At 43.5% G+C, this 21,874-nt stretch overlaps 2 protein-coding genes across 2 annotated transcripts in view; both read left to right on the top strand.

Annotated features, from left to right (window-relative positions):
* The first annotated feature begins 297 nt into the window (after positions 1-297).
* Positions 298-13,060, top strand: LIN7C (lin-7 homolog C, crumbs cell polarity complex component). Its single transcript, XM_009097039.4, has 5 exons — positions 298-443; positions 5,309-5,427; positions 6,485-6,556; positions 6,888-7,097; positions 9,598-13,060. The coding sequence occupies exons 1-5, from the start codon at positions 407-409 to the stop codon at positions 9,751-9,753; spliced, it is 594 nt and encodes a 197-aa protein (XP_009095287.1). The 5' UTR covers positions 298-406; the 3' UTR covers positions 9,754-13,060.
* Positions 13,061-20,687: 7,627 nt separating this feature from the next.
* Positions 20,688-21,874, top strand: part of LGR4 (leucine rich repeat containing G protein-coupled receptor 4) — a 73,238-nt gene continuing 72,051 nt past the window's right edge. Inside the window, exon 1 of the mRNA XM_030240713.2 lies at positions 20,688-21,188. Coding sequence (XP_030096573.2) covers positions 21,004-21,188 — 185 coding nt within the window. The 5' untranslated portion in view covers positions 20,688-21,003. The remainder of the gene's footprint in view (positions 21,189-21,874) is intronic.

Genomic DNA, 21,874 nt, shown 5'->3' with positions numbered 1-21,874 from the left:
CACAAAGGATGTGCCCTCGCAGTGTGGTGTTGTGTCAATAATCCTCAGTCACGCTAAAGCATGGGGAACAAAATGGAGAGGACATTTTCCACTTAAATTCCAATCAGGATCTGCGCATCGCACAGTCCAGAGGAATAACGTCCAGGTACACTGGCGGGCAGTCAGGCAGCTGCCGGCCCCTGCCGGGAGCCGTGCCGGCCCGCCCGGCCGGGCAGCGGGCTCGGGCAGGGGGCTGGCACGGCCGGGCAGCGGGACTCGCACCGCCGGTGACGCCGAGCGCGGCCGGGCCGGCACTGGCAGCTTACCTGCCCCTCACGGGGCTCGGCCCCTCGGACGCCCCCACGGCCGGGCCGTCTCGCCCTTTCTGGAGGCTCCGCGTCACTTCCGCCGGGCCGGGCAGGACGAGATGGCGGCGCTGGGAGAGCCGGTGCGTCTGGAGCGAGGTGAGCGCGGCCGCGGCCCCCAGGGGCGCTCCTCCGCTCTCTGCTCGGGCGGGCGGCGGCAGCAGCAGTTGAGTCCCTGGCCTGGTCCGGGGCCGCGGGGCGGCGGCAGTAGTGGCCATGCCGCCCTCCCGGCCTGCCGCAGGAGCTCATCCGCTGCTCTCCGCTGGGCGCAGCCGCGGCTTATTAGAACAGCTGATGGGATTTGGGCAGAGTGCCGTCACTTCTGGCTCTTGGAAGCGTTTCGGTGGGGCTGACCTGTTGGGCTTTGCTTTGTGCAGCCCCGGAGGTGTTTCTCCCTTTCGGTTTGAGGCTGAGCTTCTATGGGGGCACTCGCTTGCGGCCTTCTGTAGCTGTGTCTGCTCTGCCTTCGCTGCTGTGAACACTTCAGCCTGCCCTTACTCAGCCTGCTGTCTCTCGGTTTCTGCTTCTCTCATGGGAAAACTTCATCTTGAGCACAGCAGAATTCTTAGAGTTCTGAGTTCAGTTGGTTAGCTGTGTGTTAGGAATAATAATTTACTTCTTTTGTAGAAGACGAATGACACATGCAGGGTTTCCGCTACATTTGTTCATGATTGTCTTGTTACTCTCTCGTATTTGTTTTCATCCCATTTTTCTAGTTTTGTATTGTTAATACAGGCGCTGTGTAACTGAAATTAAGAGCAAAACAGATAAAGTATAGAACCTAGTTGGGTATTTTTGTGTAGTATGTTTGTGAGATTTATCCACGGTTTTTAAGAAACAATTGCAAATTTCCTTCAATGTGGTGATCTGGTACTGTGTAACACCCACAGATGCTTTTATAACAATATAGATGATTGGTTTGTTGGTATGGATTTAGGACAGTAGGGACTGGAAAATGAAATTTACATGGGAAATTATTCATGATAACTAGAAATCATGTTTTTTGAAAAGGAAAACAGGTGATGTAGAGGTCATCAATGGCTCTGACTTTTCCCCCTACCATTCCCACTAGCACTACCACTTTTGCTCTTGGTGCTAGATGTATTTTTGTAGGTGTATAACCCACTGTACATACCCACTTTATTTTACTGATGCTATCGTGTTACCTGCTGAGGAGCTCAGTTTTTCTTTTTTTGCCAGCCCTGCTTCCTATTCCACCCAGGAACTCCTTGTTCTGTGTGAGTTGGCCTGTAAATAGTGAGTTATGTAAGGTCTCTGCTTCACATAGCATTTCTACTCTCTCTACTCAAAGCTTGTTAATTAGGGCAGCTGCTTCAGCAGTGCATTAGTTGTGCTTGGGAGGTCTGCAGATTTAAGGCTCAGGTCCCAGCCTTCAGCTCATTACCCTGCCACTGTGCTCTGTCCCTGAAAACAAACAGATCTGCAGAGTTACTTCATGATCAGTGAAACAAAGGAGCTGTTTGGTCTTCAGGCATATTGGTCTTTTTAAGGAAAGAAGAAAAAGAGGGCCCTTTATAATGGACCTACAAATGCAAGAGGCTTATTTACAGAAATAGGTAACTGTTAATTGTGTGGGGTCGACTGCACTTAACCTGATGTTGAGTCATAATTAGCTTGAAAGTGAAAGTCACTAATGTAGTTGGCCTATAGCAGAAGAAAAGAGAGAATAGTGTAGAAATGAGCTGATTTTAAATCAGTACCATAGCCTTACCACGAGGACAACTGGAAGTTCTTGTACGCCACCTCCCAAAGTTACCAGAGGGTAGGAATGAAACCACAGTTAGCAATTCAGTTCTTACAGTTTAGTGGTGATGTGCTAACTCTGCACACAGCTCAGGAATCTAGAATGCTTGCACATAAGCAGTGGAAGTGATTAATCAGGAATATCTGTGAGGATGCTGTGTTTTTTCTCTTTCTGTGTTTTGGTCACACATGCCATCTTGTTGGTTTTACCCCCACCACATTCTTTTAGTTTAAATGGTTTTTTTTTCAGGATTTCAATCTAGTGATCCCAAAAAATGATTTGTGAAGAGCGGGCAGTGTGGTATAAAAAGGAAGAAAAGGTGAAAAGAAAAGTAAATTTTCCATTATGTATGGATTCTTTTTTGTAGTTAGTTTTATGGTTTGGGTTTTTTAAATTATCCATCTCTGGAGCTACATCAGTGTCGATCCTTGTTGAAATCCATCACTGGACCACTTGTGTACTATTCATTTTGATCTCTGGTGCTGAACAGTTGGCTAAGCTATGGTGTCTGTATTATGAGGAAGACAGCTTTCAGCTGATCATGTTCCAGCTAATCATTCAGGAGGAAGCAAATTGCCTCAACATAGGAGTCAACAAGCTTTTCTTGAAAAATGAAATAAGGTGTGTTTTGCCCCTTATTCCCAGCAAAGCTTTTTTACCTAAGGCCGTACTGCTGGGATAGATTGAATATTCAGCTTTTGACTTGTGGTGCCCAGTGCAGTTCAGTAGAAGAAATCCCATTATACCAGTGTGCACTTCCACACTGGTATAATGGGATCCTCTCAATAACATACAGCAGAACAGCTGCTGGGAGCAGTGTCCTGCTGATGGGATGTATTGTGTCTATCTACCTGAGTAACAACTGTGGTGTGATTGGTAATTTATTGAGTAGTGAGGATCTGACTCTCATGCTGTGTCTGACTGCTCTGAGTTTTTACTTTATAGCAATAGTTTGATCCTTTGATCTGAAAACACTTTTCTATTGAAGTGTGTGTCCTCTGCTTTAGTTTCATTGAAAATGAATCCAGTTTAGTGTATCCTAATCACCCTTTGAAAAGCTGATTCTGTGTTCTTAGTCTGTAGTTAATGAAAGCCACAGCTGGTTCCCAGACAAACCCATTTTACCTTAGGGTAAAAAGTGCTGTGTCATTAAATGTTTAGTCTGTTCAGAGATAGAGGTAGGAAGCATATCTAACTTAATGACAAAACACGAAGGTGGAAAAAATAAATTATCACTTGGCATTCTGGTGTCTTCATTTCTGTAGCTACTCCTTGTATCAGTACATTGTGTCTGAAGTTTCTTACAGAATCCTAATCAAACTGATAGCAATTTTGTACGCCTTACATCTTAATGTGGCTCATAGACCATAGGCTCAGGAATGGCTACATGTGCATGTAATAATCATTTGTCTGAAAACATCTGCAGGTATTGAAATGATAGTGGTGTTGTAGTTGATAGATTTGCCAGAGGTTTGTCATTAATATGTGGAGTGCTGTGAGGTTGGAAGTGCTGCTGTTTCCATTTGATCATAGCTCTTCAAGTTGATCAGTGGGCTACTTGATGAAGTAGTAAGTGCTATGTTAATCAGTACTGCTGGTGCTGAACACAGGGGTTACTAAGAATGTTGGTGATTTTGCATCATCTAGAATGTCTTTAATTTCACCAACTGTTGTAGATTTCAAATTAATTATAAAATATATATTGGGAAATAAGCTTAAAATGTGGGGTGTTTTTTTTTTTCATTTTGCAGTTGTGAAAAATGTGCTCTCTGTAGAACATGGGATTATTAGCTCATTTAGGTTTTGATATTGCATTGCTCTAGATAGCTGATGCTTATAAAGCTTGGAAATGCTTGCCAGAAAGCACCAAGTTCTCATGGCACATGGAAATATATGGACATGATCAGAAATAATTTGAGTCTTGGGGCTGTGGTACTTGAGTGTTTTCCCATGAAGGATTTGTTTCCAGTGCATGGATGACCAGTCTGTGTGATTCAGGTTTGCCTTGTTCACAAAACTGCATGACCTGTGTGTGTCTGATAATTCATGTCATGGCCAGAGCACTGCTGTGGGCTGTGTCCTGCTGCTGCACTTCACCCTGATTCCAGAACCTGCACCCTGCTACCTTCTCATCCTGTTACAGAAGTGTTCTCTGTTTACACTCCTGTTTTAAGGGTTCATGGCTTTTGCTTATCCTCTGTGCTGCTGTGATACCATTGAGTAGGTGTGCATTCACATAAAAATGAGAGGTTAATTACAGAAAAAAGGAAGTAATGCCTTTGGGACTAGCAGTGTTCCAGACTTCATCCTGTTCTAAAATGATCTGTGCCTAATTTTATATAGTAAATTAATCACTTCTTTTTTTGTCTTTGTGATAATGAAAGTAATTCTTTCAATCTGCTTTTCTAAGACTGTTCTACTTCTGTTCAAGGACTTCTGTGTTTCAGAATAATTACTAATGTAACAGTTTGGAAGTACAAGTGAAGGATGTGAATGTATTCTGCTCTTCCGGTGCTGCCAAGAGAATGTCATATTGCATTTGGTGCCTATCTTGAGTCATTCTGGTCTGGAGTTAAATCCCCCGTGGAGTGCATTACAAAGAGCAGCATTTATGAGAAAATGGACAATGCAAACTCTTAGGAACAAATTTCAAGGAACTGAAAGAGGTTTGGGGTTCAGGATTCTATACTATGGAGATGTTGTCTCTCAGCTGAGAATATAAAAAGGAGTTGTGCTGGTTTTATAAGCACTTGAGGAGGGAAAAGAAATAGGCCAGGTAGTTTTCATTCTTCTTCTATGGGCAGTATTGAGTATACCTTATTGAACTAATTTTTGAATATTTGTTAATATTATAGCTAGTGTTAACAAAACACCAGTATTATGAAGTGTACACTTCGAATACTTTAGTACATATACCAATATTTCAGTCCTTTGAGGAAAAATTGGATTGTCTTTGCAATATGCATATGCCAGTGATAGCTCTAGCTGTGTTACAGGGCTGTTGTTGTGGCTGATCTATAACAGGCTGGAAGAAGTGTTTTATTGTAGCCTTTTGTAAAGACATGGTTTTATGGGTAATAAAACTTAAAGCATGGTTTTTAAGTGTATGCACACACACAGACTGCTCCCTTAATTGAAAAAAAAATACCTTGAAGTTCCTCAGACATTACTCATTATTGGTGCTTTATTTTTTTCATAGACATCTGCAGAGCAATTGAATTGCTGGAAAAGTTACAAAGAAGTGGAGAAGTGCCACCACAAAAGCTACAGGCATTGCAAAGGGTTCTGCAGAGTGAATTCTGTAATGCTGTAAGAGAGGTAAGTTAATTTGATGTAACAGTTACCTTCAAAGACCAGTACGATTTACTCTTTTCTTCTTGTGCTCACTGCAGTAAGTTGATTTTGAACTTCATAAAGCAGCATTTAATTTACAGAGCTTAGCAGAACAAGCCTTATTTTTAAGTAATTTCAAAATAAAATAATTTGGAACACCATAGATGTATAAAATAATGGTTTAGTAGCACTTCTTAAAGGTTGTTTTGAGAGTCTGTCCTTACTGGCAGCTAACAGAATGTTTTCTAATTGGTATGTAAGAATAGACCAAGTACCAAACGCCTATGTATGACAACGTACCAAATGTTATTTTTAAGTCAAATCCACACCATCTTTAGGTGTAGTCTTGTGCCACCTCATCTTCATCCCAACTATTGTTTTGGAGACTTTTAGGTGATTGGATGTACCTTGCTATTGCTGTTGCTTATGTTAATACTGATGATAACAGCTGGAATGATTTTTAAAAACCTTTTTCTAGACACAGGTGTCATCTTCATGTTTTTATGCCATTGAGGACGCTGTACTTGTTGCTCAGAAGTACAAATGATTGGCAGGGAGATGAGATGTGGGTTAGCCTGCAGTGGAAGCACCTCCTTAGCATTAGTATTCTTATTGTCTCTGTGTTTTCAATCCTTTTTTTTCCCTAAGATACTCAGTTGCTAAAGTTGAAGGAAAATTTGGGATCTTTTGGGGATGGATGGGTTGTCAGCAAAGCCTTGAAGAGCTGTCCTGAAGTGTTTTTGTGTGCATCCATGTGAACAATTCCAGCTTGAATCAAGCAAGAGAAAATACCTGAAGTGAGACGTGGCAGCCCAGCCATGAGCATTCCCCAGGTCCTGGTGGGGTCTGAGTCCTGTGCAAGGAAGGAAGCTTTAGGCTGAGAGTTGTTTCTTTAGAGAGTGTTAGATGGCCTGTTCTTGTTGTGAGTCGGGGAGTAACATTAGAGGTGTGTGGTTTTAATGTACACAGTTTTGAGCTGCACCTGATATTTTGTTACATTACTATCTATTGTAGTCATACTGAAACTGTTTTGTCTCTAAAGGTGTATGAACATGTGTATGAAACTGTGGATATCAGCAGTAGCCCTGAAGTCAGAGCCAATGCAACAGCAAAGGTAAAAGCCAAACCGTAACTTGCAAAAAATACAGTAGTTCATTACTTCAGAAGCAGAAAATTATATAAAATTCAGAAGGCTCTTATCTGGATGTCAGATAAAATGGATAAGCTTAACAGGTTATTAAAAGGTATAACAAGACTCATGATTTTTAAATTTTTTCAATTTCAATTTTATTCTTGGAGTTATGAATTTTTCATGCTGGTGTTGGTAGGTAGGGAATTGTCTCATTTGTCTTTGAGATAAAATACATTTTCAGCCTGCTCACTGTGTCTAGCTAAAGAGACTTTATTTAATTTCCTATAAATGAAAAAAATCTTGTTTCTCACAGGCCACAGTAGCTGCATTTGCTGCTAGTGAAGGTCATTCTCATCCCAGAGTGGTTGAACTACCCAAAACAGAAGAAGGCCTTGGCTTCAACATTATGGGAGGCAAAGAACAAAATTCTCCAATTTATATCTCTCGGATTATCCCTGGAGGCATAGCTGACAGACATGGAGGCCTGAAACGTGGAGATCAGCTGCTTTCTGTAAACGGAGTGGTAGGAGCTGCTTTTCTTTTTATGTAGCAGTGGCTGCTTGTTTCCACTTGAGGGGGCACAGAGAACACATGGCACAAGCTCCTTGTTCTTCTGATCTTGGCTAAAGACTCTCTTTTTGTCCTTCCAAAACAGACTTGCTTAGGTTTCTGTAGAGTTGTGTGCATTGAGAGTTTTAGGATTATGTTTTGGTTATCTGTCTCAAAAAGGAACTGTACTATTTATATCAGTATTTCAGATTCTGAGGGGTTGTATAAATAGAGTCAGAGAATTTTGTAAAATACAAACTGCATTTTTAATTCAAGTTTCATGATGCAGATTTCTACTAATAGAGTTTTCTGCACCTTCTAACATAGGTAGTAAATTATGCTATGTTGCTTTTGGCTGACCAGATTCTCATTTTTCCCATAGTAAAAATGCTACTGCACGATGAAAGCTGTAATGAGATGGGACTACAAGGTGGTGTTACCTTGTATGTAATTTTTTTCCCTTCCGCTTAACTATACTGGGCTTCAGAAGCAAGCTTTTTACTGTATTTTGAGAATTGTGTGTCGAAAGTGCTGATGTGAATTTGTTTTTTTTTACTAAAAAAAACCAAATTGTTGGTTTTGATTACTATTGTTGATTCTGAAGAATCAACAATATAAAAAGTAAAAGGGAGGCTGGAAAGGAAAGGTTATGGGCAGGCTTTGACTTGAGACAGCTTTCAGCAAATGCATGTAAATATCTCCCAAACACTTGCTTTTATTTACAGAGAGGCCCTATGCAGGCTTAAAATTAATATTCTTATTACATCTGTAAACCAAGTTTTATTTTAAGACTGAGGGTCAAACTAGATTCTTGACTCTTGAAAGGAATAGTGACTGGGTACAGATCCTGGGTGTCTGTACTCTAGGAGCTCTTGGCTGGCACAGATCTCTGATGTGCCTGGCTCCTGTGTTACCTGGGAGTCCAGCTGTCCTCTTCAAGAGGCATGAGAGAAATCAGCTGTACTGATGCAACTGTGCTTGCCTTTGCCTTCTTTTACTGGGGAATATTTTGGCACTGGTGCCAAACTGTTCTCAGATGGGTCCTTCCTCACCCACAGACTCTCTTAAGGACAGCAAAACCACCACTCCCCCCCAAAACTGAGCCTGATCATCAGGCAGCTGGTACAGCTAACAATGGCTCTCTGCATGCATGCGCATGTATAAATATATATATAGCCCTTGTAAGAATACTGCAAGTGCATAAATTGCTGTTAAAAATGCTACTGTAGTCAGAAAATCCTTGTCATCTGATATTTACAGGTGGAATCCTGTCATCATAATACATGGCAGGCATTTTCTTGTGATTGTAATTTATACTTCAATAATAATAATAATAGAAAATGCCACTGCCAAGACTTCAGGGAATATGACTGAAAAACAAGCTCATTTTTTTTTTCAGGTGGGGATCTTTTGTGTACTCCAGAATTGAGGTGTTTTCATAGAATTAAACAGAGCTCTACAAACATTTTATTACAATTTTAAACAGAGCAGCCTACACATCCACTTGAATAACAAAAATGAAAACATTCAGATGTATGTGGTTGTCCAAGTCTGGTAGAAGAGAAATAACTTGGGGTTTTTTTAACTGTTGTTTTTCTTTCTGTAAGTAACTTTATAGTAGTGGGGAAACCCTCCAATCAACAGGTTCTAGCTTCTAATAGCACCAGTGGGAGGTGGGCTTGGAGTAGTCCTGTCATTGTGTTTCAAGTTTGGGAGGAAGAAGTGTAGCTGATAAAATATATGCTGTGCAGAGATGTATTGGATGCCTCAATTTTGAGAAGCGTTGCTTAAAAATTGTAATGAGATGAAATCTAATACAATTCTAAGAAATTCTGAGAGTTGGTATAGGGAACCATTTTTATTGTGGTCTTCCTGGGTTGGGTCAGGCTATTGATAATGAGTTTAGAGGAAATGGTGTGGCTTTGCTGAGAGACACGTGGAGCAGCACTGAGATAAGCAACACACTGCATATTAGTTGCTCCATTGCAAGCAGCCAGCATGCATTGTTCTGCCTTGTTGTGATGCCAGGTAATACCAAGAAGGCAGTTATCTTGCAGTTGGCTGTGTCAGTTTATTAAGCAAATTGAGGGCAACTGCTAAATTTAAAATGTGTTCAAAAGAAGAAAAATAATATTAAATTTGAAGTAAGTATTCTCCTGAAGCTTTTGGTTTTTGAGTGTAATTTCATAATTGACTATGGTTATCATTGCAGGATTTAATTGTTCAGCAGAAATCTAAAGATTTTTGCACTATTCTTTTGCCAATACTAATTAGCATTTTTATCATCACCTCACTTGACTTGTTTAAATGTAAGTCCTGAAATTGCATTACATTGTCCTTATGCATTCTTGAAAATAGAGTACATATAAATAAATACATCAATATAATTGCTTATACTTAGAATTGTACATAAAATGTAAAGATCAGTCTTCAGTGTGTGTCTTTACTAACGCTAGCTGGTTTGTACTTCACAGAGCGTGGAAGGGGAGCACCATGAGAAGGCAGTGGAACTGCTGAAGGCAGCTCAAGGGAAGGTTAAATTAGTTGTGCGATACACACCAAAAGTCCTGGAAGAAATGGAGTCAAGGTTTGAAAAGATGAGGTCAGCAAAACGAAGGCAGCAAAATTAACACTGTGCAATAATTTAAAGAGAAAATATATATTCCTTTTGCATTTTGTAGTTTCTTTGTGACTCACTTGATCCAATGCCTGTCATAAGACCCTGTCCTTCTCATAGAATCGTGGAACAGTTGAAATTGGAGGGACTGGATCTAGTCTATGCCCCACTAGCCAGCTAAGAGTAAGGCCAGCTGGAGCAGGTTGTTCAGGAGTGTGATAAGCTGAGTTATTTAATATCTCTTAAGGATGGAGACTCCAGAAGATGTCTGGGCAGTCTGTTCTAGTGTTTTGCTCTCCCTTACACTATGAAGATCCATTCCTATGTTTAAGTGGAGAGCTTCTGTTATTTCCACTTGTGCTCACTTACTGTTGTCCTTCACTAGTTTTACTGGGAAGAGTTAGGCTCTTCCTTCACTCCTCTCTCTCAGGCATTGACACAGGCTGGCAAGATCACCCAAGCCCTCTCTTCTCCAGGTGAGAGAGGCAATCCCAGCTCTCCCAAGTTCTCCTTGTCTGTAAGATACTCCAGTCACTTAACCACTTTTGTGGCCCTTAACTGGATTCGCTCTTGTGTGCCCATTTCTGTGTTGGACTGGGGAGCCCAAAGCTGGACCCAGCACTTCAGCTGTGTCTCAGGAGGACTGAGCAGAGGAAAGAGTCCCCTCCCTCAGCTTGCTGGCAGTGCTCCTTCAGTTCAGACCAGGGCACTGTGGGGTTTCTTTGCTGCAGGGGCCCGTGGTAGCTCATGGCTCACTGCTCTTCTCTGCAAGGCTGCTCTGCAGCTGCTCAGTCCCCAGTCTGTGCTGGCAGACAGGGTTATTCCCCCCGTGTAGGACTTCGCACTTTTCTTTGTTGACCTTTGTGACTCTTGTTTGCCCATTTCTCCAGCCTGCTGAGTCCCTTTGAGGGGTTTGCTGAGAGTGATCTGTGCCAGCCCCTGGGCTGATACTAAAAAAACGTGTTGGGGTGTGGCTCAGCAGGGCCCTGGCTGCACTTTTGCTGACTGGCACCCTGCAGGACGCTTGGCCACTGAGCACAACAATCCTCAGCACCTCAGCCAGTTTCAGAATGTTCTGCAGTCTCCTTGTGCCCCACAGGTTAGGAGGAATATGTAGGTTTAGAATGGCCTGAAATGCCCTGGGGAAGCATATGTGGTGATACTTCTCTTGGCTTTTTTGGTAAGTCTTGTCAGACTTTTAAGTGACAAAGTGAATTTACAGATTTTTTTCAAAGGCATTTAATAAGACATAGTTGTACAATCAGCATCCTTTTCTTCCTGCTTTCTTTTGACTTTACTTAGCTTAGAATCTGTTGGGGATTTTGCTAACTGGTTTTTTAAAAGAAGAAGATTCTTATGTAGCAGTATTTTGTCACTTTTCATAGGGATATGTTGTATGTCAACTACAAAATGTAAACTCAATCTACTGTGTAGCTGATACCAGATTTTGTAATGGTTTTGGTAAGTACATTGTTTATACACTTCTGCTAAATTATAATTCACTACTCTGGAAATTGTATTACCTCTCCTGTAAATAATTTACAGTTGGTGTTCTTATATAATGATGTTGTAATAGCCAACATTTACAAATTTGCAACAAACATACCTGTAATTTACATTATTTTGTACTAATTTTAAAGCAGTTATGGGGGAAAACATGATTGCTGTTTGCAGTTCTGGATTGACTCTCTAGATGTATTTTTATATTGAGAAGCAGAAGATATGTAAATGCAGTGCAAAAGAAGTCCAGATATTCCCCTGACTTTCTGCTGTGTAAAAGAATTAATTCGTCTTAATTGTCATACCGTTATTGTCTCTCTGTCTTTTATTGTAGTCTTACTTCCATATTGAATGTATTCGTTCTGGAATTAGTACCTAAATTACTGATTGTTATTGAGTCTTATATGCCAGGTTACTGTGACAGGTGAACTTATCTGGGGTTTTAGTACTGACTGCTTCTGACTTGGGGGATTCTTGTTTGCACTGCAGAAGTACTACATCACAACTGCTCAATAAGGACGTTTCCATCTGTGGACAATTACTGTTTAAGCTCATGGGTTCTTGATGGTGCCATGAGTTTTGTGTACCATTTGGAAAATTTCTAGACAGAGATCCAGTTTTTGGAATCTACCAGGTTTGATGCTGTACTTGTGTAGTTCTGGGTTTGGGTTTTTTTAGGTCTTTAAGCTACCCCTTTTGAAGAGTTAACTTCATTGTCTACTGGGTATCAGTTCACTTGTATGGCAGCTATGAGTACATCCTAATTGACTGTTAGTAATTTGATTTTTAGAGGCTGAAACTAAGAAGTGCAGTTCTTGCTAGTTGGCTAATCCCTAGTCTTATTTCACATGAAGCAATATATGAAAGAAAGGAATGATTAGTAATCTAAGAATGACAGCTTGAAGCTTGTGCTTTGTCAGTTGATCTATTTGAACAAAAAATGTGGTTGCTATGGGCAAGTGAGAAATGTGATTGCTTTCTGCATGTTTGTAAGCATGGTAAGCCTGCAAAGAGACTTTTGGGAGATACTGGTAATTTGAAAATGCAGTATAAATATTTATCAGGTGACACTGAGCACTGAATTGCATGGTTGATTTTATGTCATAGGCCTCTTTCAAAGGCCTCATGTTGCTGATACAACCATGTTGTTGAATTGTATATTTTATGGAACAACTAATGTTTAAAGTATTGAGACCAAAATCACTCACTAGACCAATTGTGGATGTGTTTTAATTTAATTAATTAGTAGAGATATGTTTTAGAGCCATATATAAATATATATATATTACAGAAAGGTATGGATACAAGATAGGAATGTTCATTTTACAAACCATGTCCCTTGTATTACTGAACAAGGTGTGTTTTGTTACTCTAATGAAATATTTACTTCACTGCAGCTAGAGCTGCTAAATGCAGTAGCATTTTCATTCTGAATCGTAGCATTTGGTTCTGGTTTGGCAACTACTACAAAATGTGGAGAGGTGTACCTGGGCATATAAATAGTACTTGTAGAGTTTGATAAAATGTTTATAAATTGCAGTAACAAAAAAAATAAAAGCCAACTAATTAATATTCATCTTTGCTACAAGAACCCTTTATTAATAAGGAAAGGGTTGATTAAAATACTCCAAGAAACTTGATCTCTGTTACTACTGAGCAGTGCCTGTACTGTGTTAATCTGCAATCCTACACACTTCTCATACATGGCTTTACCAACATATTAAGAGCTATCATTTCTGCAAGTGATTTCTGCATCTGTTGCTGCTGTGAAGGATCTTTGCGTTTTATCAACAGAAAAATAAAAATTCAGTCTCACACCATTGTTTTTGTGTGTTTTCTTCTTACTTTCCACTTTGAGTACAGGTTCCAGACTGCTTTAATTGGCTCTTTATAGTCTCTAGGGCATAACATAAACACCTGGGGGTGTGTGGGCATCCAAAGAGAGAAACTTTAAATCTCTGCTTCGTTTGTCTCCTGGTGGCTTTTGAATCGTTCCTTTTCTACCCAGTGTTTGGTGATTTGCTGGGGAAAAAGAGTGCTATAAGGCATTTGTGATAGTTGGAACCTTTTGCATTTTTGAGAAGTCAGCTACATAAAGCTGCATATTATTCTGAGTCAGATATTATTACCTTTTAGTTGTTTGAATCAAGTGTCGCATTCTGAGTCATATGTTTTAATTGTTTGAATCAAGTATCTGTAAAGTAATAGTGAATTTCTGTAAGTCCTTCAAAGGAGAGTTTGTAAGGTTTTTGGTAAAATGTTTCAAGAGTTATGAACTGGAATTAACATAGAGAAAATGCTCCAGTTTTGAATGTTGTAAAACAAGTTGGGGTTTTGTTGATTTTTTTTTTTTTCCAAATTTAAATAGGCTGGACTGTGAATTGAAAATACATGGAGAAATGTTATGTGAACATTTCATGTAGATGATAGGAAATAAAAACACATTTTCAGTTTTATTTAAAAACCAAATAGTTATCGTGCCTTGTCTTATGACAGTGAAGTCAAAAAGCAATGCTGGATTTGAATTAGTACAAGGAAAGTGTGGTAGGTAAACACTGGAATTCCAGGGAAATGGTGGATAAGGTGCAGTTTGAATTTCTGTGACATTTGTCTTCTGAAATCCTGGTGAGAAGCTGGTTTGAGAGGTAAATCTGGGCTGCAGTGTTCACTTTTACAGAAGAATTGTCCAAAGTCTGGAGAGTTGTAAGCACAGAGTTTGTGGTGGTTGGGAGTGGAGCTGTGGCTGATCCCCAGTGGCTCCAGCTGTGCAGGACAGGTGAATGCTATGGACGGTAAGGGGCCATGGAGTGCCCAGGAGTGCTGAGTAATCACACGGGGAGCAGAGGGCTCACAGGTGCAGGGCAGCAGCAGGAGGGCATAAAAGGCTGGGCTGAGGGACAGGAAGGGCAGAGCTTGCAGCCTCCTGAAGAGGTATGGTGTTATTCTGCAATCTTACTTTGCAGAATAGGTCTTACTCAGGTGTTACTCTTGCAGCCTCCTGAGGAGGTAAGGTGTTGCTATGTGTGGGTTGGAGCTTGGTGAAATGGTGTGATGGTGCTCTGTGTGACATGTGCTGTGACAGTCTGAGATTCAGCAGTGGGCCTTAGGATGAAATTGATTGCTAGTTCTAATCATTAAAAATAAACTATAAAGCTAAAATTAAAATTAAGTTAGAAATAATTTGAAGCTTTGTATTACTGTTTCCTGTTGCTTTAGCGGCATATCAGGTTTTGAGTGACAAAATAATGAAAAGTAAAACAAGCTATGTATTGCTCACCTTTGTTGGCTTTGTGTGGTTGTTTGGGATTTTTGGGGGCAGGGGTGAGTTAATTGGGCATTTTATTGGTAACCAAAGGTTTAAAATAAGTCTGCACAGACACATGCTAACAATTTCTTTCCCACTCCTCAAAAATAAAAATCCCTTTCCCAGCGCAGCTGTGCCTCTGCCCCTCAGGTAGGAGGAGTGCTACCAGGGCACTGATGGCAGGTGTCCCTGTCCCTGCCCATGGCAGGGGTAGAACTGGGTGAGCTGTAAGGTTCCTTCCAACCCAAACCATCCCATGGTCAGGCTGCCCACTGCTGCTCTGGGTTGGCTGGGGGTGGAAGGTGTCTGAGAAACAGGGACTTGAGGCTTCCGGCCTTTCTCCTGCTTTCATAGAGCAAGACTGACATGTTTGGTGCTGTCTGCTTACAGTGGAGTGTCTGTAGAGTCTGCAAAATCCAAATTTAAGCCTGTTCTTTGATTACAAAAACTTTCTAGCTAGAAAACAGACTGACATGAATATTGGATTAAACCCTGAATTTAATTTCCAGTAGTTTTGTCTTAAGTTGCTTTTTACTTCCTGTCTAGGTACCTAATTTCAGCTGATGACTCGGAGTGACAAGATAAAATTAATTTGTTGTGATGCTATTACCATGACCCTCTTTTTTCAAGGGGAACGCATGGTACTGGAGAAACTCCAGAGTGAACGCGAGACAGCAGAAGACCTGACACATCTAGGCTGAAAAAACTCCAACAACAAAAAAGAAAAAAATAATAAAAATAACAACCCTACACACCCACTTCTTGAGCTGTCTTCTCTTTTGGCTTTGCTCTATCCAATTTACAGGAGGCTGCAATAAGCTGCCTGCAGTCATCCTCTTTTAGCTGTGGTACAACATCTCATTTCTACTGGCAACCCAGCTTGCTGCATTTCAGCGGCATCTTTGGGAACAATGCAGCAAGGCTACAATCAGCAGGCCAAATTGCAAAACACTTTCTGCTGTGGATCATCTAGGTAATGCATACACAGAGACAGGTGGTAGAGACACTCTACCATTGGAAGTTAAGCATTGTTTACATGGAAAAGTGTAATATTTATTTATAAGCAATTTTAAAATTTTCTCTTAGGTTTCTATTTAACTTGTATATTTTTTCCTTCACTCTACATGTGCTGTTTCTAAACTGGATTTTAGTGGTCTTGCTTGTCCTCATTAGTTTTTCTTGTTTTACAGAGGCATGAAGTAGATATTGGGGAACAAATTTTCTGGGCAAATTTTTGACTCTACCAGAATATTTTTTTTTCCAATCTTTCTGAAGCTTTAAATTGTTTCTGTATTTGTGCTGTACCAAGGTTTGGGTCTTTACCTTCACTTTCTTAAAGCTTTGAACTTGGCTGAGCCTTCCTTTTGTCACTTGTTTCCTGAAGTGACTTTCAGTTCTACTTCACCTGAGTAAAAGTTTCAACTTTTTCTGTGGCAAGAAGTGTACTTTCATTTTAAAGAGAGCTTGCTTTGTCAGTGCAGGTATTCCAGACTGTTCTTTCTCCACACACAGCAGCTCTGTGTCATATTCTCCAGCATAACTTTAATTTCCTGGTGTCGTCGTTTAACTCCAGCCAAACCCAGCACCCTGTGTAGGCAGAATCCAAGTGCTAATTGAATTTCCCAGCCGTGTGGGTCTCAGTAACAGCAGCAGCAGCTTTTGCATGTGATGCCTCTTTCACAACTTGGATGAATCCTTCAGGTCGTTTTCCAGCCCATTGGAGCATAAAGCTTATTTTTATCACTAGACAGATAAATTTTAAAGCTGCTCTAAACTGCATACATTTGTGTTTACATCTGCATACTGAACCGGCTCTGGGCAATCCTTAGGGAGGGGAGCAGCCCTTGGGGCACATCCTGCCACATCAGCATTTCTGATGGAGGATAATTGGTATGTGTGAAATCAGAGGTGAAACAGCTCACCTTGCAAGACTAACGGCGTTAGTCTTGCAACACTGACTGCGTTTTTATCCCAATTTAGAAATTAAAACCTCCATGCAAATCCCAGTTTCTTCTGTAAAGTCTAAGAAATTCTTACAGGAAAACAAAGTTTTTATCATGACTATGATCTTCACATTCCCATTCCCCTGCCATCCTCTCATGGTACAGCTCTAGCAGCAGGAGTTCTGATGCTCCAGTCTACCTTCACTTAGTATTTATTTTTGTGGCCGTGTTTCAGGTTTTAATTTGCATGCTCTTCCTCATTAGACTCCCATTCAATCCAAATGAATTCTGAGTGGGACTTTTGTCAGACGTGGGTACATTGCTGGACAGTTTTGTGGCAATAGAAGAAAAAAAATCCTATGTCCATACTTTTGTATTTTCCCCCTATGTCTTTCAAGCTTTCCTGATGCCTTTTCACCAAATGTCTGACAGAAGTTTCAAAACCCTATGCCTGTACATCAGGCACCAAATTCTGGAGATCTTTTGCAGTTTATGGTGCTTCCCATTTTCCCTGAAGAACAGAGAATAGTTTCTCCACAGCTCAACCAAAATTAGCTACTTTTATCTAATTTTTTTTTAAATTTACTTGATAGTTTGACCCTCATCTTCTTCACCTGGTTTAAAGCACACCTCAGGATTTTTCTCTCTTTTGCAGGTGGTTTGGTTTGGTTTTTTTTTTAATTTAATAAGCTAATTGCTGCCTTATGCTGTATTTTGGGGGATGCTTCTTGGGATTTGCGATATTAAGGATTGCTTCAGATCAGATTTTTAAATTATGGTAATTTCAAAATCTGGTATAATTTTTAGTTAAATAGGTCATTTAGTAAAATATGGCCGTATTTTTTTCAACTTAAAATATCTTAGCATGTAGATCTTTCCTACAAAAATAAGCCAGCTTCACAGAAAATGCTAGGGTTTTATTTTTAAAGGAAAATAAAATCAATAAATGCCTGCAAGCAGGTGTCTGCCTAAGCAGAGAAATGGGAGTTGTTAATGGAGAGAGCAGTGATCCATCAGTACCAGCAAGGGAGAGACAGAGGCTGAGAAACTAAGGAAAGTATTAATTTGCCAGTATGAGTTCCAGACTAACTGGAAGCAGCAAAGCAGTATTGGCTGGATAAAAAGGTGAAGTGGATTGCTCCTGGGACAGGAGTTTCAAATGTGGCTACTTCAGAGAGCTGCAATAAGGAAAGAAATCTGAAGTGGTACTGGTGAAAGAAAGAGAAAAATTGAAATCAGGCAAGGATTGAGAGGAAAAGCTGGACTATTCCAGTGCTTCAAAGCATGCAGAGAAAAAAAAAAAAAAAAAAAAAAAAAAGAGCTCTGCTATTCTACTTTTACTAGGGCCCTTTTATCCAGAGAACTTCTGGGGGCATTGTAGGGTACCACTGCTGCTGTACAGAGTAACTCCATGCTACTGTTTGTCTTCCAAAATCAGGCAGGCATCAAGGGCCATTTCTGCTCCCATTATCTTTGCTTAGTGAAGTGAGACTGTTTGCAGAGTGAGTGCAAGTGCTTTGTTATTTTTCTTTGCCAGTAGTAGAAGAAAAAGGTCACTTTTTCTTATGGGGATTGGTTGGATCTGTTTTGTTGCAGGAAGTTGAGAGAACTCCTTTGAGTTTTTTTCCCCCCTTCTGCTCTGGTTGCTGCTCCTCCTCTGCTATCCCTGAGCACAGGCACAGAAAGTGACATGAATGCATGGTGGCTTTGGCCCTGGTATTTCTTAGAACAACATGGCTTTGACAGAAGCATTTCTCTGCCAAGATCAGCCAGGGAGGACAAAAGATAACCCAGTGTCTTTACTTACTGCAAACATTGGTACTTTTATAGCACACATGGGTAGCTTCCACTTTGAGAACTTCATATTTCTTACAAGGTACAGGACAAGCACACAGCCTGTTATTAAAGGGACCTTACTTTTTCACAAGTAAGTGATGATGTTCATGTAAAATCAGTGCATCAGGAACAGGATTCCTAAATGCAAGAAAATAACCATTTTTGCAACTAGATAAAATAACACTTTTAGAAGGGAGTTAAAAGTTGAAAAGGGATGAGGAGAAATGTAGGAGATGGGGTGGTGGTGGTGGCTGGAGGATCTGTATTCCTAGGGTCCTCACTGTGCACTGTACTTTCTTGGGCACAGATGATTTTAAATCTTCAGGTCCCCACCATTGACATGCCTGATTTTTAATTTTCACAAAGTGACTATTTTTTAAGCAAAGACTTTTTGCTTTTTTTCCCTCACCTCAGTCAGCTCAAGAAAGGTGTGACTAGCACACACCTCAGCTGCCCAGGGTGTCTTCACAGGCAGCCCTTGGAAGGTGAAGTGTAAGGGATGAGCTCCTCAACTTCTGGCTGAGCAGCAGTGCCAGGCCAGAGGTGCTGTGGACACTGTCTCTCCACTGTGTGATGGGGCCTGCCTCATCCCTGACCTCTCTGCCTTACCACCTATTTGCAGCTTTTCAGGATTTTTCATATGCAATTTCAGGAACTTGAAGTGCTTCTACTTTGGACTAAGGTTTAGTTACCACTGAAGACCTGCTCCTGCTCTGGGAAGCTGGTAGAGTTCTGTGTGTGGGGTTCAGCCCTTTTCTGCTGTGGCAGAGGCAGGTTGTCACCCTCTGAGCCCTGTGTGTGCTTCTGTCATTCACCTGCAGGATGGACAGAAGGGTGTTGTGGGAAATGGACATGTACTGAATGAACCAGGCTGACCCTCTGGAACTAAAGAACGAGGTCATCTTTGGGGATAAAAAAACTGATGATGTAAGAAAGAAGAGTTGCTGACAGACAAAGGGGTGTCAACTGAAGTAAAATGACATTTGCAGCTTTTACCAATTAGAATAAGAAAAAGATGTGTGCTGCCTCGTGGACAAAATAGAGCTACCGATCAAGAGATGCGTGGACAAAGCGAGCAACAAATCAAACCACGTGTGACTGTGTAGACCAAGGTAAGAAGTAAATAACGTTTGGAAGCACAACAAACGGCTTTTGCTTGATTCACATTGAATCTGCAGCTTCCTTTGTCTCCTCGGGGTCCCTGCCTAGCTGCTCGGCTCTGCGGGCGTTTGTGGGCTTTTTGGGCTGGGCTTAGCATCCAGCCCAACATGTGAAGCAGGCGCTGTGGCTGTGCACTAGCGCAGGAGCCCGTGCCCCGGCCGAGCTTTCTGCAGCCGGCTCTGCTGGCTCAGAGCGGGCCGGCCCTGAGACGTCCCAGATGGTTACCCAAGGGCTGGCGTGACATCCTGTCCTGGTTTGGGGTAAATCTGGGAGAAAAGCCGTGATTCGTGCTGATCGTGCGGGGCATGGTGTGTGAGTGAGCAAAGCTAATGCGGCAGGCTCACTGCTGGTGGTGGCTGCAGGGTAGAAGCGTCCAAAAGAAGGCATTTTTAAAAAGGTTTGATGATGGAGGGCACTAACGACAAGGATAGATAGGGTTTCAGTTTTGTTTAGTGCTCTTTTTAAGGTAGTTGGGAGAAAAGGACGCAGACGGGCACAGGTTTGGTTGTGATGTATGAGCTCTACAGAAGCCAGGTACCACGGCAGTGCTTTGCGTGGGAAGGAAACAGCAAACTGGTTCTGAGGAGAGCTTGTGCTCAGTCACTGCAGCTTTGGGAACAGGAGCGAGAAGTGCTTTTGTGTCCTTGGGGCAGCAGGACGGCATGGCCCCCGTGCTCCTTCCCACGGCATGGGTGGGCCATGCCCGCTGGAACCCTCCGGTCCCGGTCCCCGAGCGGGGCGGCTTCATCTCTTCCCGTGCATTGTTTGGGCCTGGCCGGGGCCGGTGCCTGCCGGCTGCGGGGGGATGCGGGCCCAGGCGCCCGTCCGCTCCTGCCGCGGCAACACTAGGGCTGGAAATTGTGTCCTGAGGTGCCGGGGTCCGGCGCTGCCCTGGTTCCCAGGGCGGCCCGACCGCGCCTCGTGTTTCCGCGGGCCCGGGGGTCCCGGGGGTCCCGTCGCCGTGAGGGAGCGGCCCCGGGGCGGGAGGGCGGGGCTGCCCGCGCCGGGCCCGCCCCTTGCGCCCGTTGGTTGCTGCCCGGCTGTGTTTTGCATATTCCCTACCCCCCGCCGGCTCTGCTCCAATGGGAGCGCAGGTGCGGCCGTCTCATTAGCATACGCACCTCTTGGGCGCGGAGCCGCCGCGGACGCAGGACCGAGCTCCGGGAGGGGCGTGAGCGGCAGCCGCGCGGAGCCGCCGGGGCTGGCTCGCCACCGGCACCGCCACCGGCCCGGCCTCCCCCGAGCGCTGCATGCGCGGCTGAGATGAGCGGTGGCGAGCAGCGCTGCGGGCTGTGCACGGGGCAGGCGGGCGACGGAGAGCTGACTTCTCGCTGAGGCAGCCCCGGAACCGCGCCGGACGGAGGAGCCGCTTTATTTTGATTTTTTTTTTTAATTTTGTTTTTGGTGGGTTTTTATACGTTTTCCCGGCGGCCGGCCAGGCTCGATAGGCGGAGGGCGCCACCGCAGAGCCGCAGGCCGAGCCGGGCCGGGGGGGGCTGCGCGGCCGGCGGGGTCGGCGATGCGGTACCTTGCTCTGCTTGGCCTCGTCGCCTGGGGCCTGGGGAGCTGGGCCGGACACAGCGGCGGAGCGTCCCCCCCGCCCTGCCCGGCCCCGTGCAGCTGCGACGGCGACCGCGGCGTGGACTGCTCCGGGCGAGGGCTTGCGGCCGTGCCTGCGGGACTCAGCGCCTTCACGCACGCACTGTGAGTCGGGGCGCGGGCCGGGCCGGGCAGGCAGGTAGCCGGGTGGGGGGAGGGACCGGCGGCGGTACCCCCGGCAATTGCGGGTGTGCGGGGGTTGCTGCCGTGCGGGTCTAACGCAGCCGGCTCCGGCGCCGCCGCGTTCCCTAGCCGAGCCGCGCTGCGGCCTCCGGGCAGGGCCCGGCGCCGCCGGGGCAGGTGAGCTCGGCAGGGCCTGGGACTGCTCTCCGCGGCCGACGGGAGCCGGCCGAGCCCGAAGGGACCGGCCGTGGTGGTGTAAAGGCTGGGATGAAGGCGTTCGGAGCCTGCGGCGGTGAAAGGCGAGGCTCGGGCGTTCGGTGGGGCCCGAGTCGATGTCGGTGCCGTCCTGAGCCGGGGGGGAGCTGCTGCCCTCGCTCGGGTGTGTGTGTGTGTGTGTGTGCGCGCGCCTCGGCGTGCGTCCGCGACCCGGGTCGTCTTCAAGCTCTCTAGAAACCGGTTGCTATTGCTGGTCAGTTTGCTCCCAAAAGTTAAGGCATTTTCAGTCCGAAGAACGCGTAAGTCTGGTTAAATACTTGCTTTCGCTTTTACAAAATCTTCACGATGGTAAAGCACAGGGGAATCTTGGAAAAAAAACAGCATAGCCAAACATCGCAAATTTGTCGAGTTTTGCTCGTGAATGAAGAAAAACAAACTCTTAAAAAAAACCC

This window comes from Serinus canaria, chromosome 5, assembly GCF_022539315.1.
Source record: "Serinus canaria isolate serCan28SL12 chromosome 5, serCan2020, whole genome shotgun sequence".
Classification (NCBI taxonomy): Eukaryota; Metazoa; Chordata; class Aves; order Passeriformes; family Fringillidae; genus Serinus; species Serinus canaria.
The sequence above is the reverse complement of the archived record's forward strand: the minus strand, read 5'-3'. Positions and strand labels throughout refer to the sequence as shown.

Bases quoted from the DNA above. Each gene is read 5' to 3' on its own strand.
- LIN7C (XM_009097039.4), top strand. From the start codon at position 407: ATGGCGGCGCTGGGAGAGCCGGTGCGTCTGGAGCGAG. The intron at 5,428-6,484 runs GTAAGTTAATTT...TTGTCTCTAAAG, and splicing joins TCTGTAATGCTGTAAGAGAG to GTGTATGAACATGTGTATGA. The intron at 6,557-6,887 runs GTAAAAGCCAAA...TGTTTCTCACAG, and splicing joins GAGCCAATGCAACAGCAAAG to GCCACAGTAGCTGCATTTGC.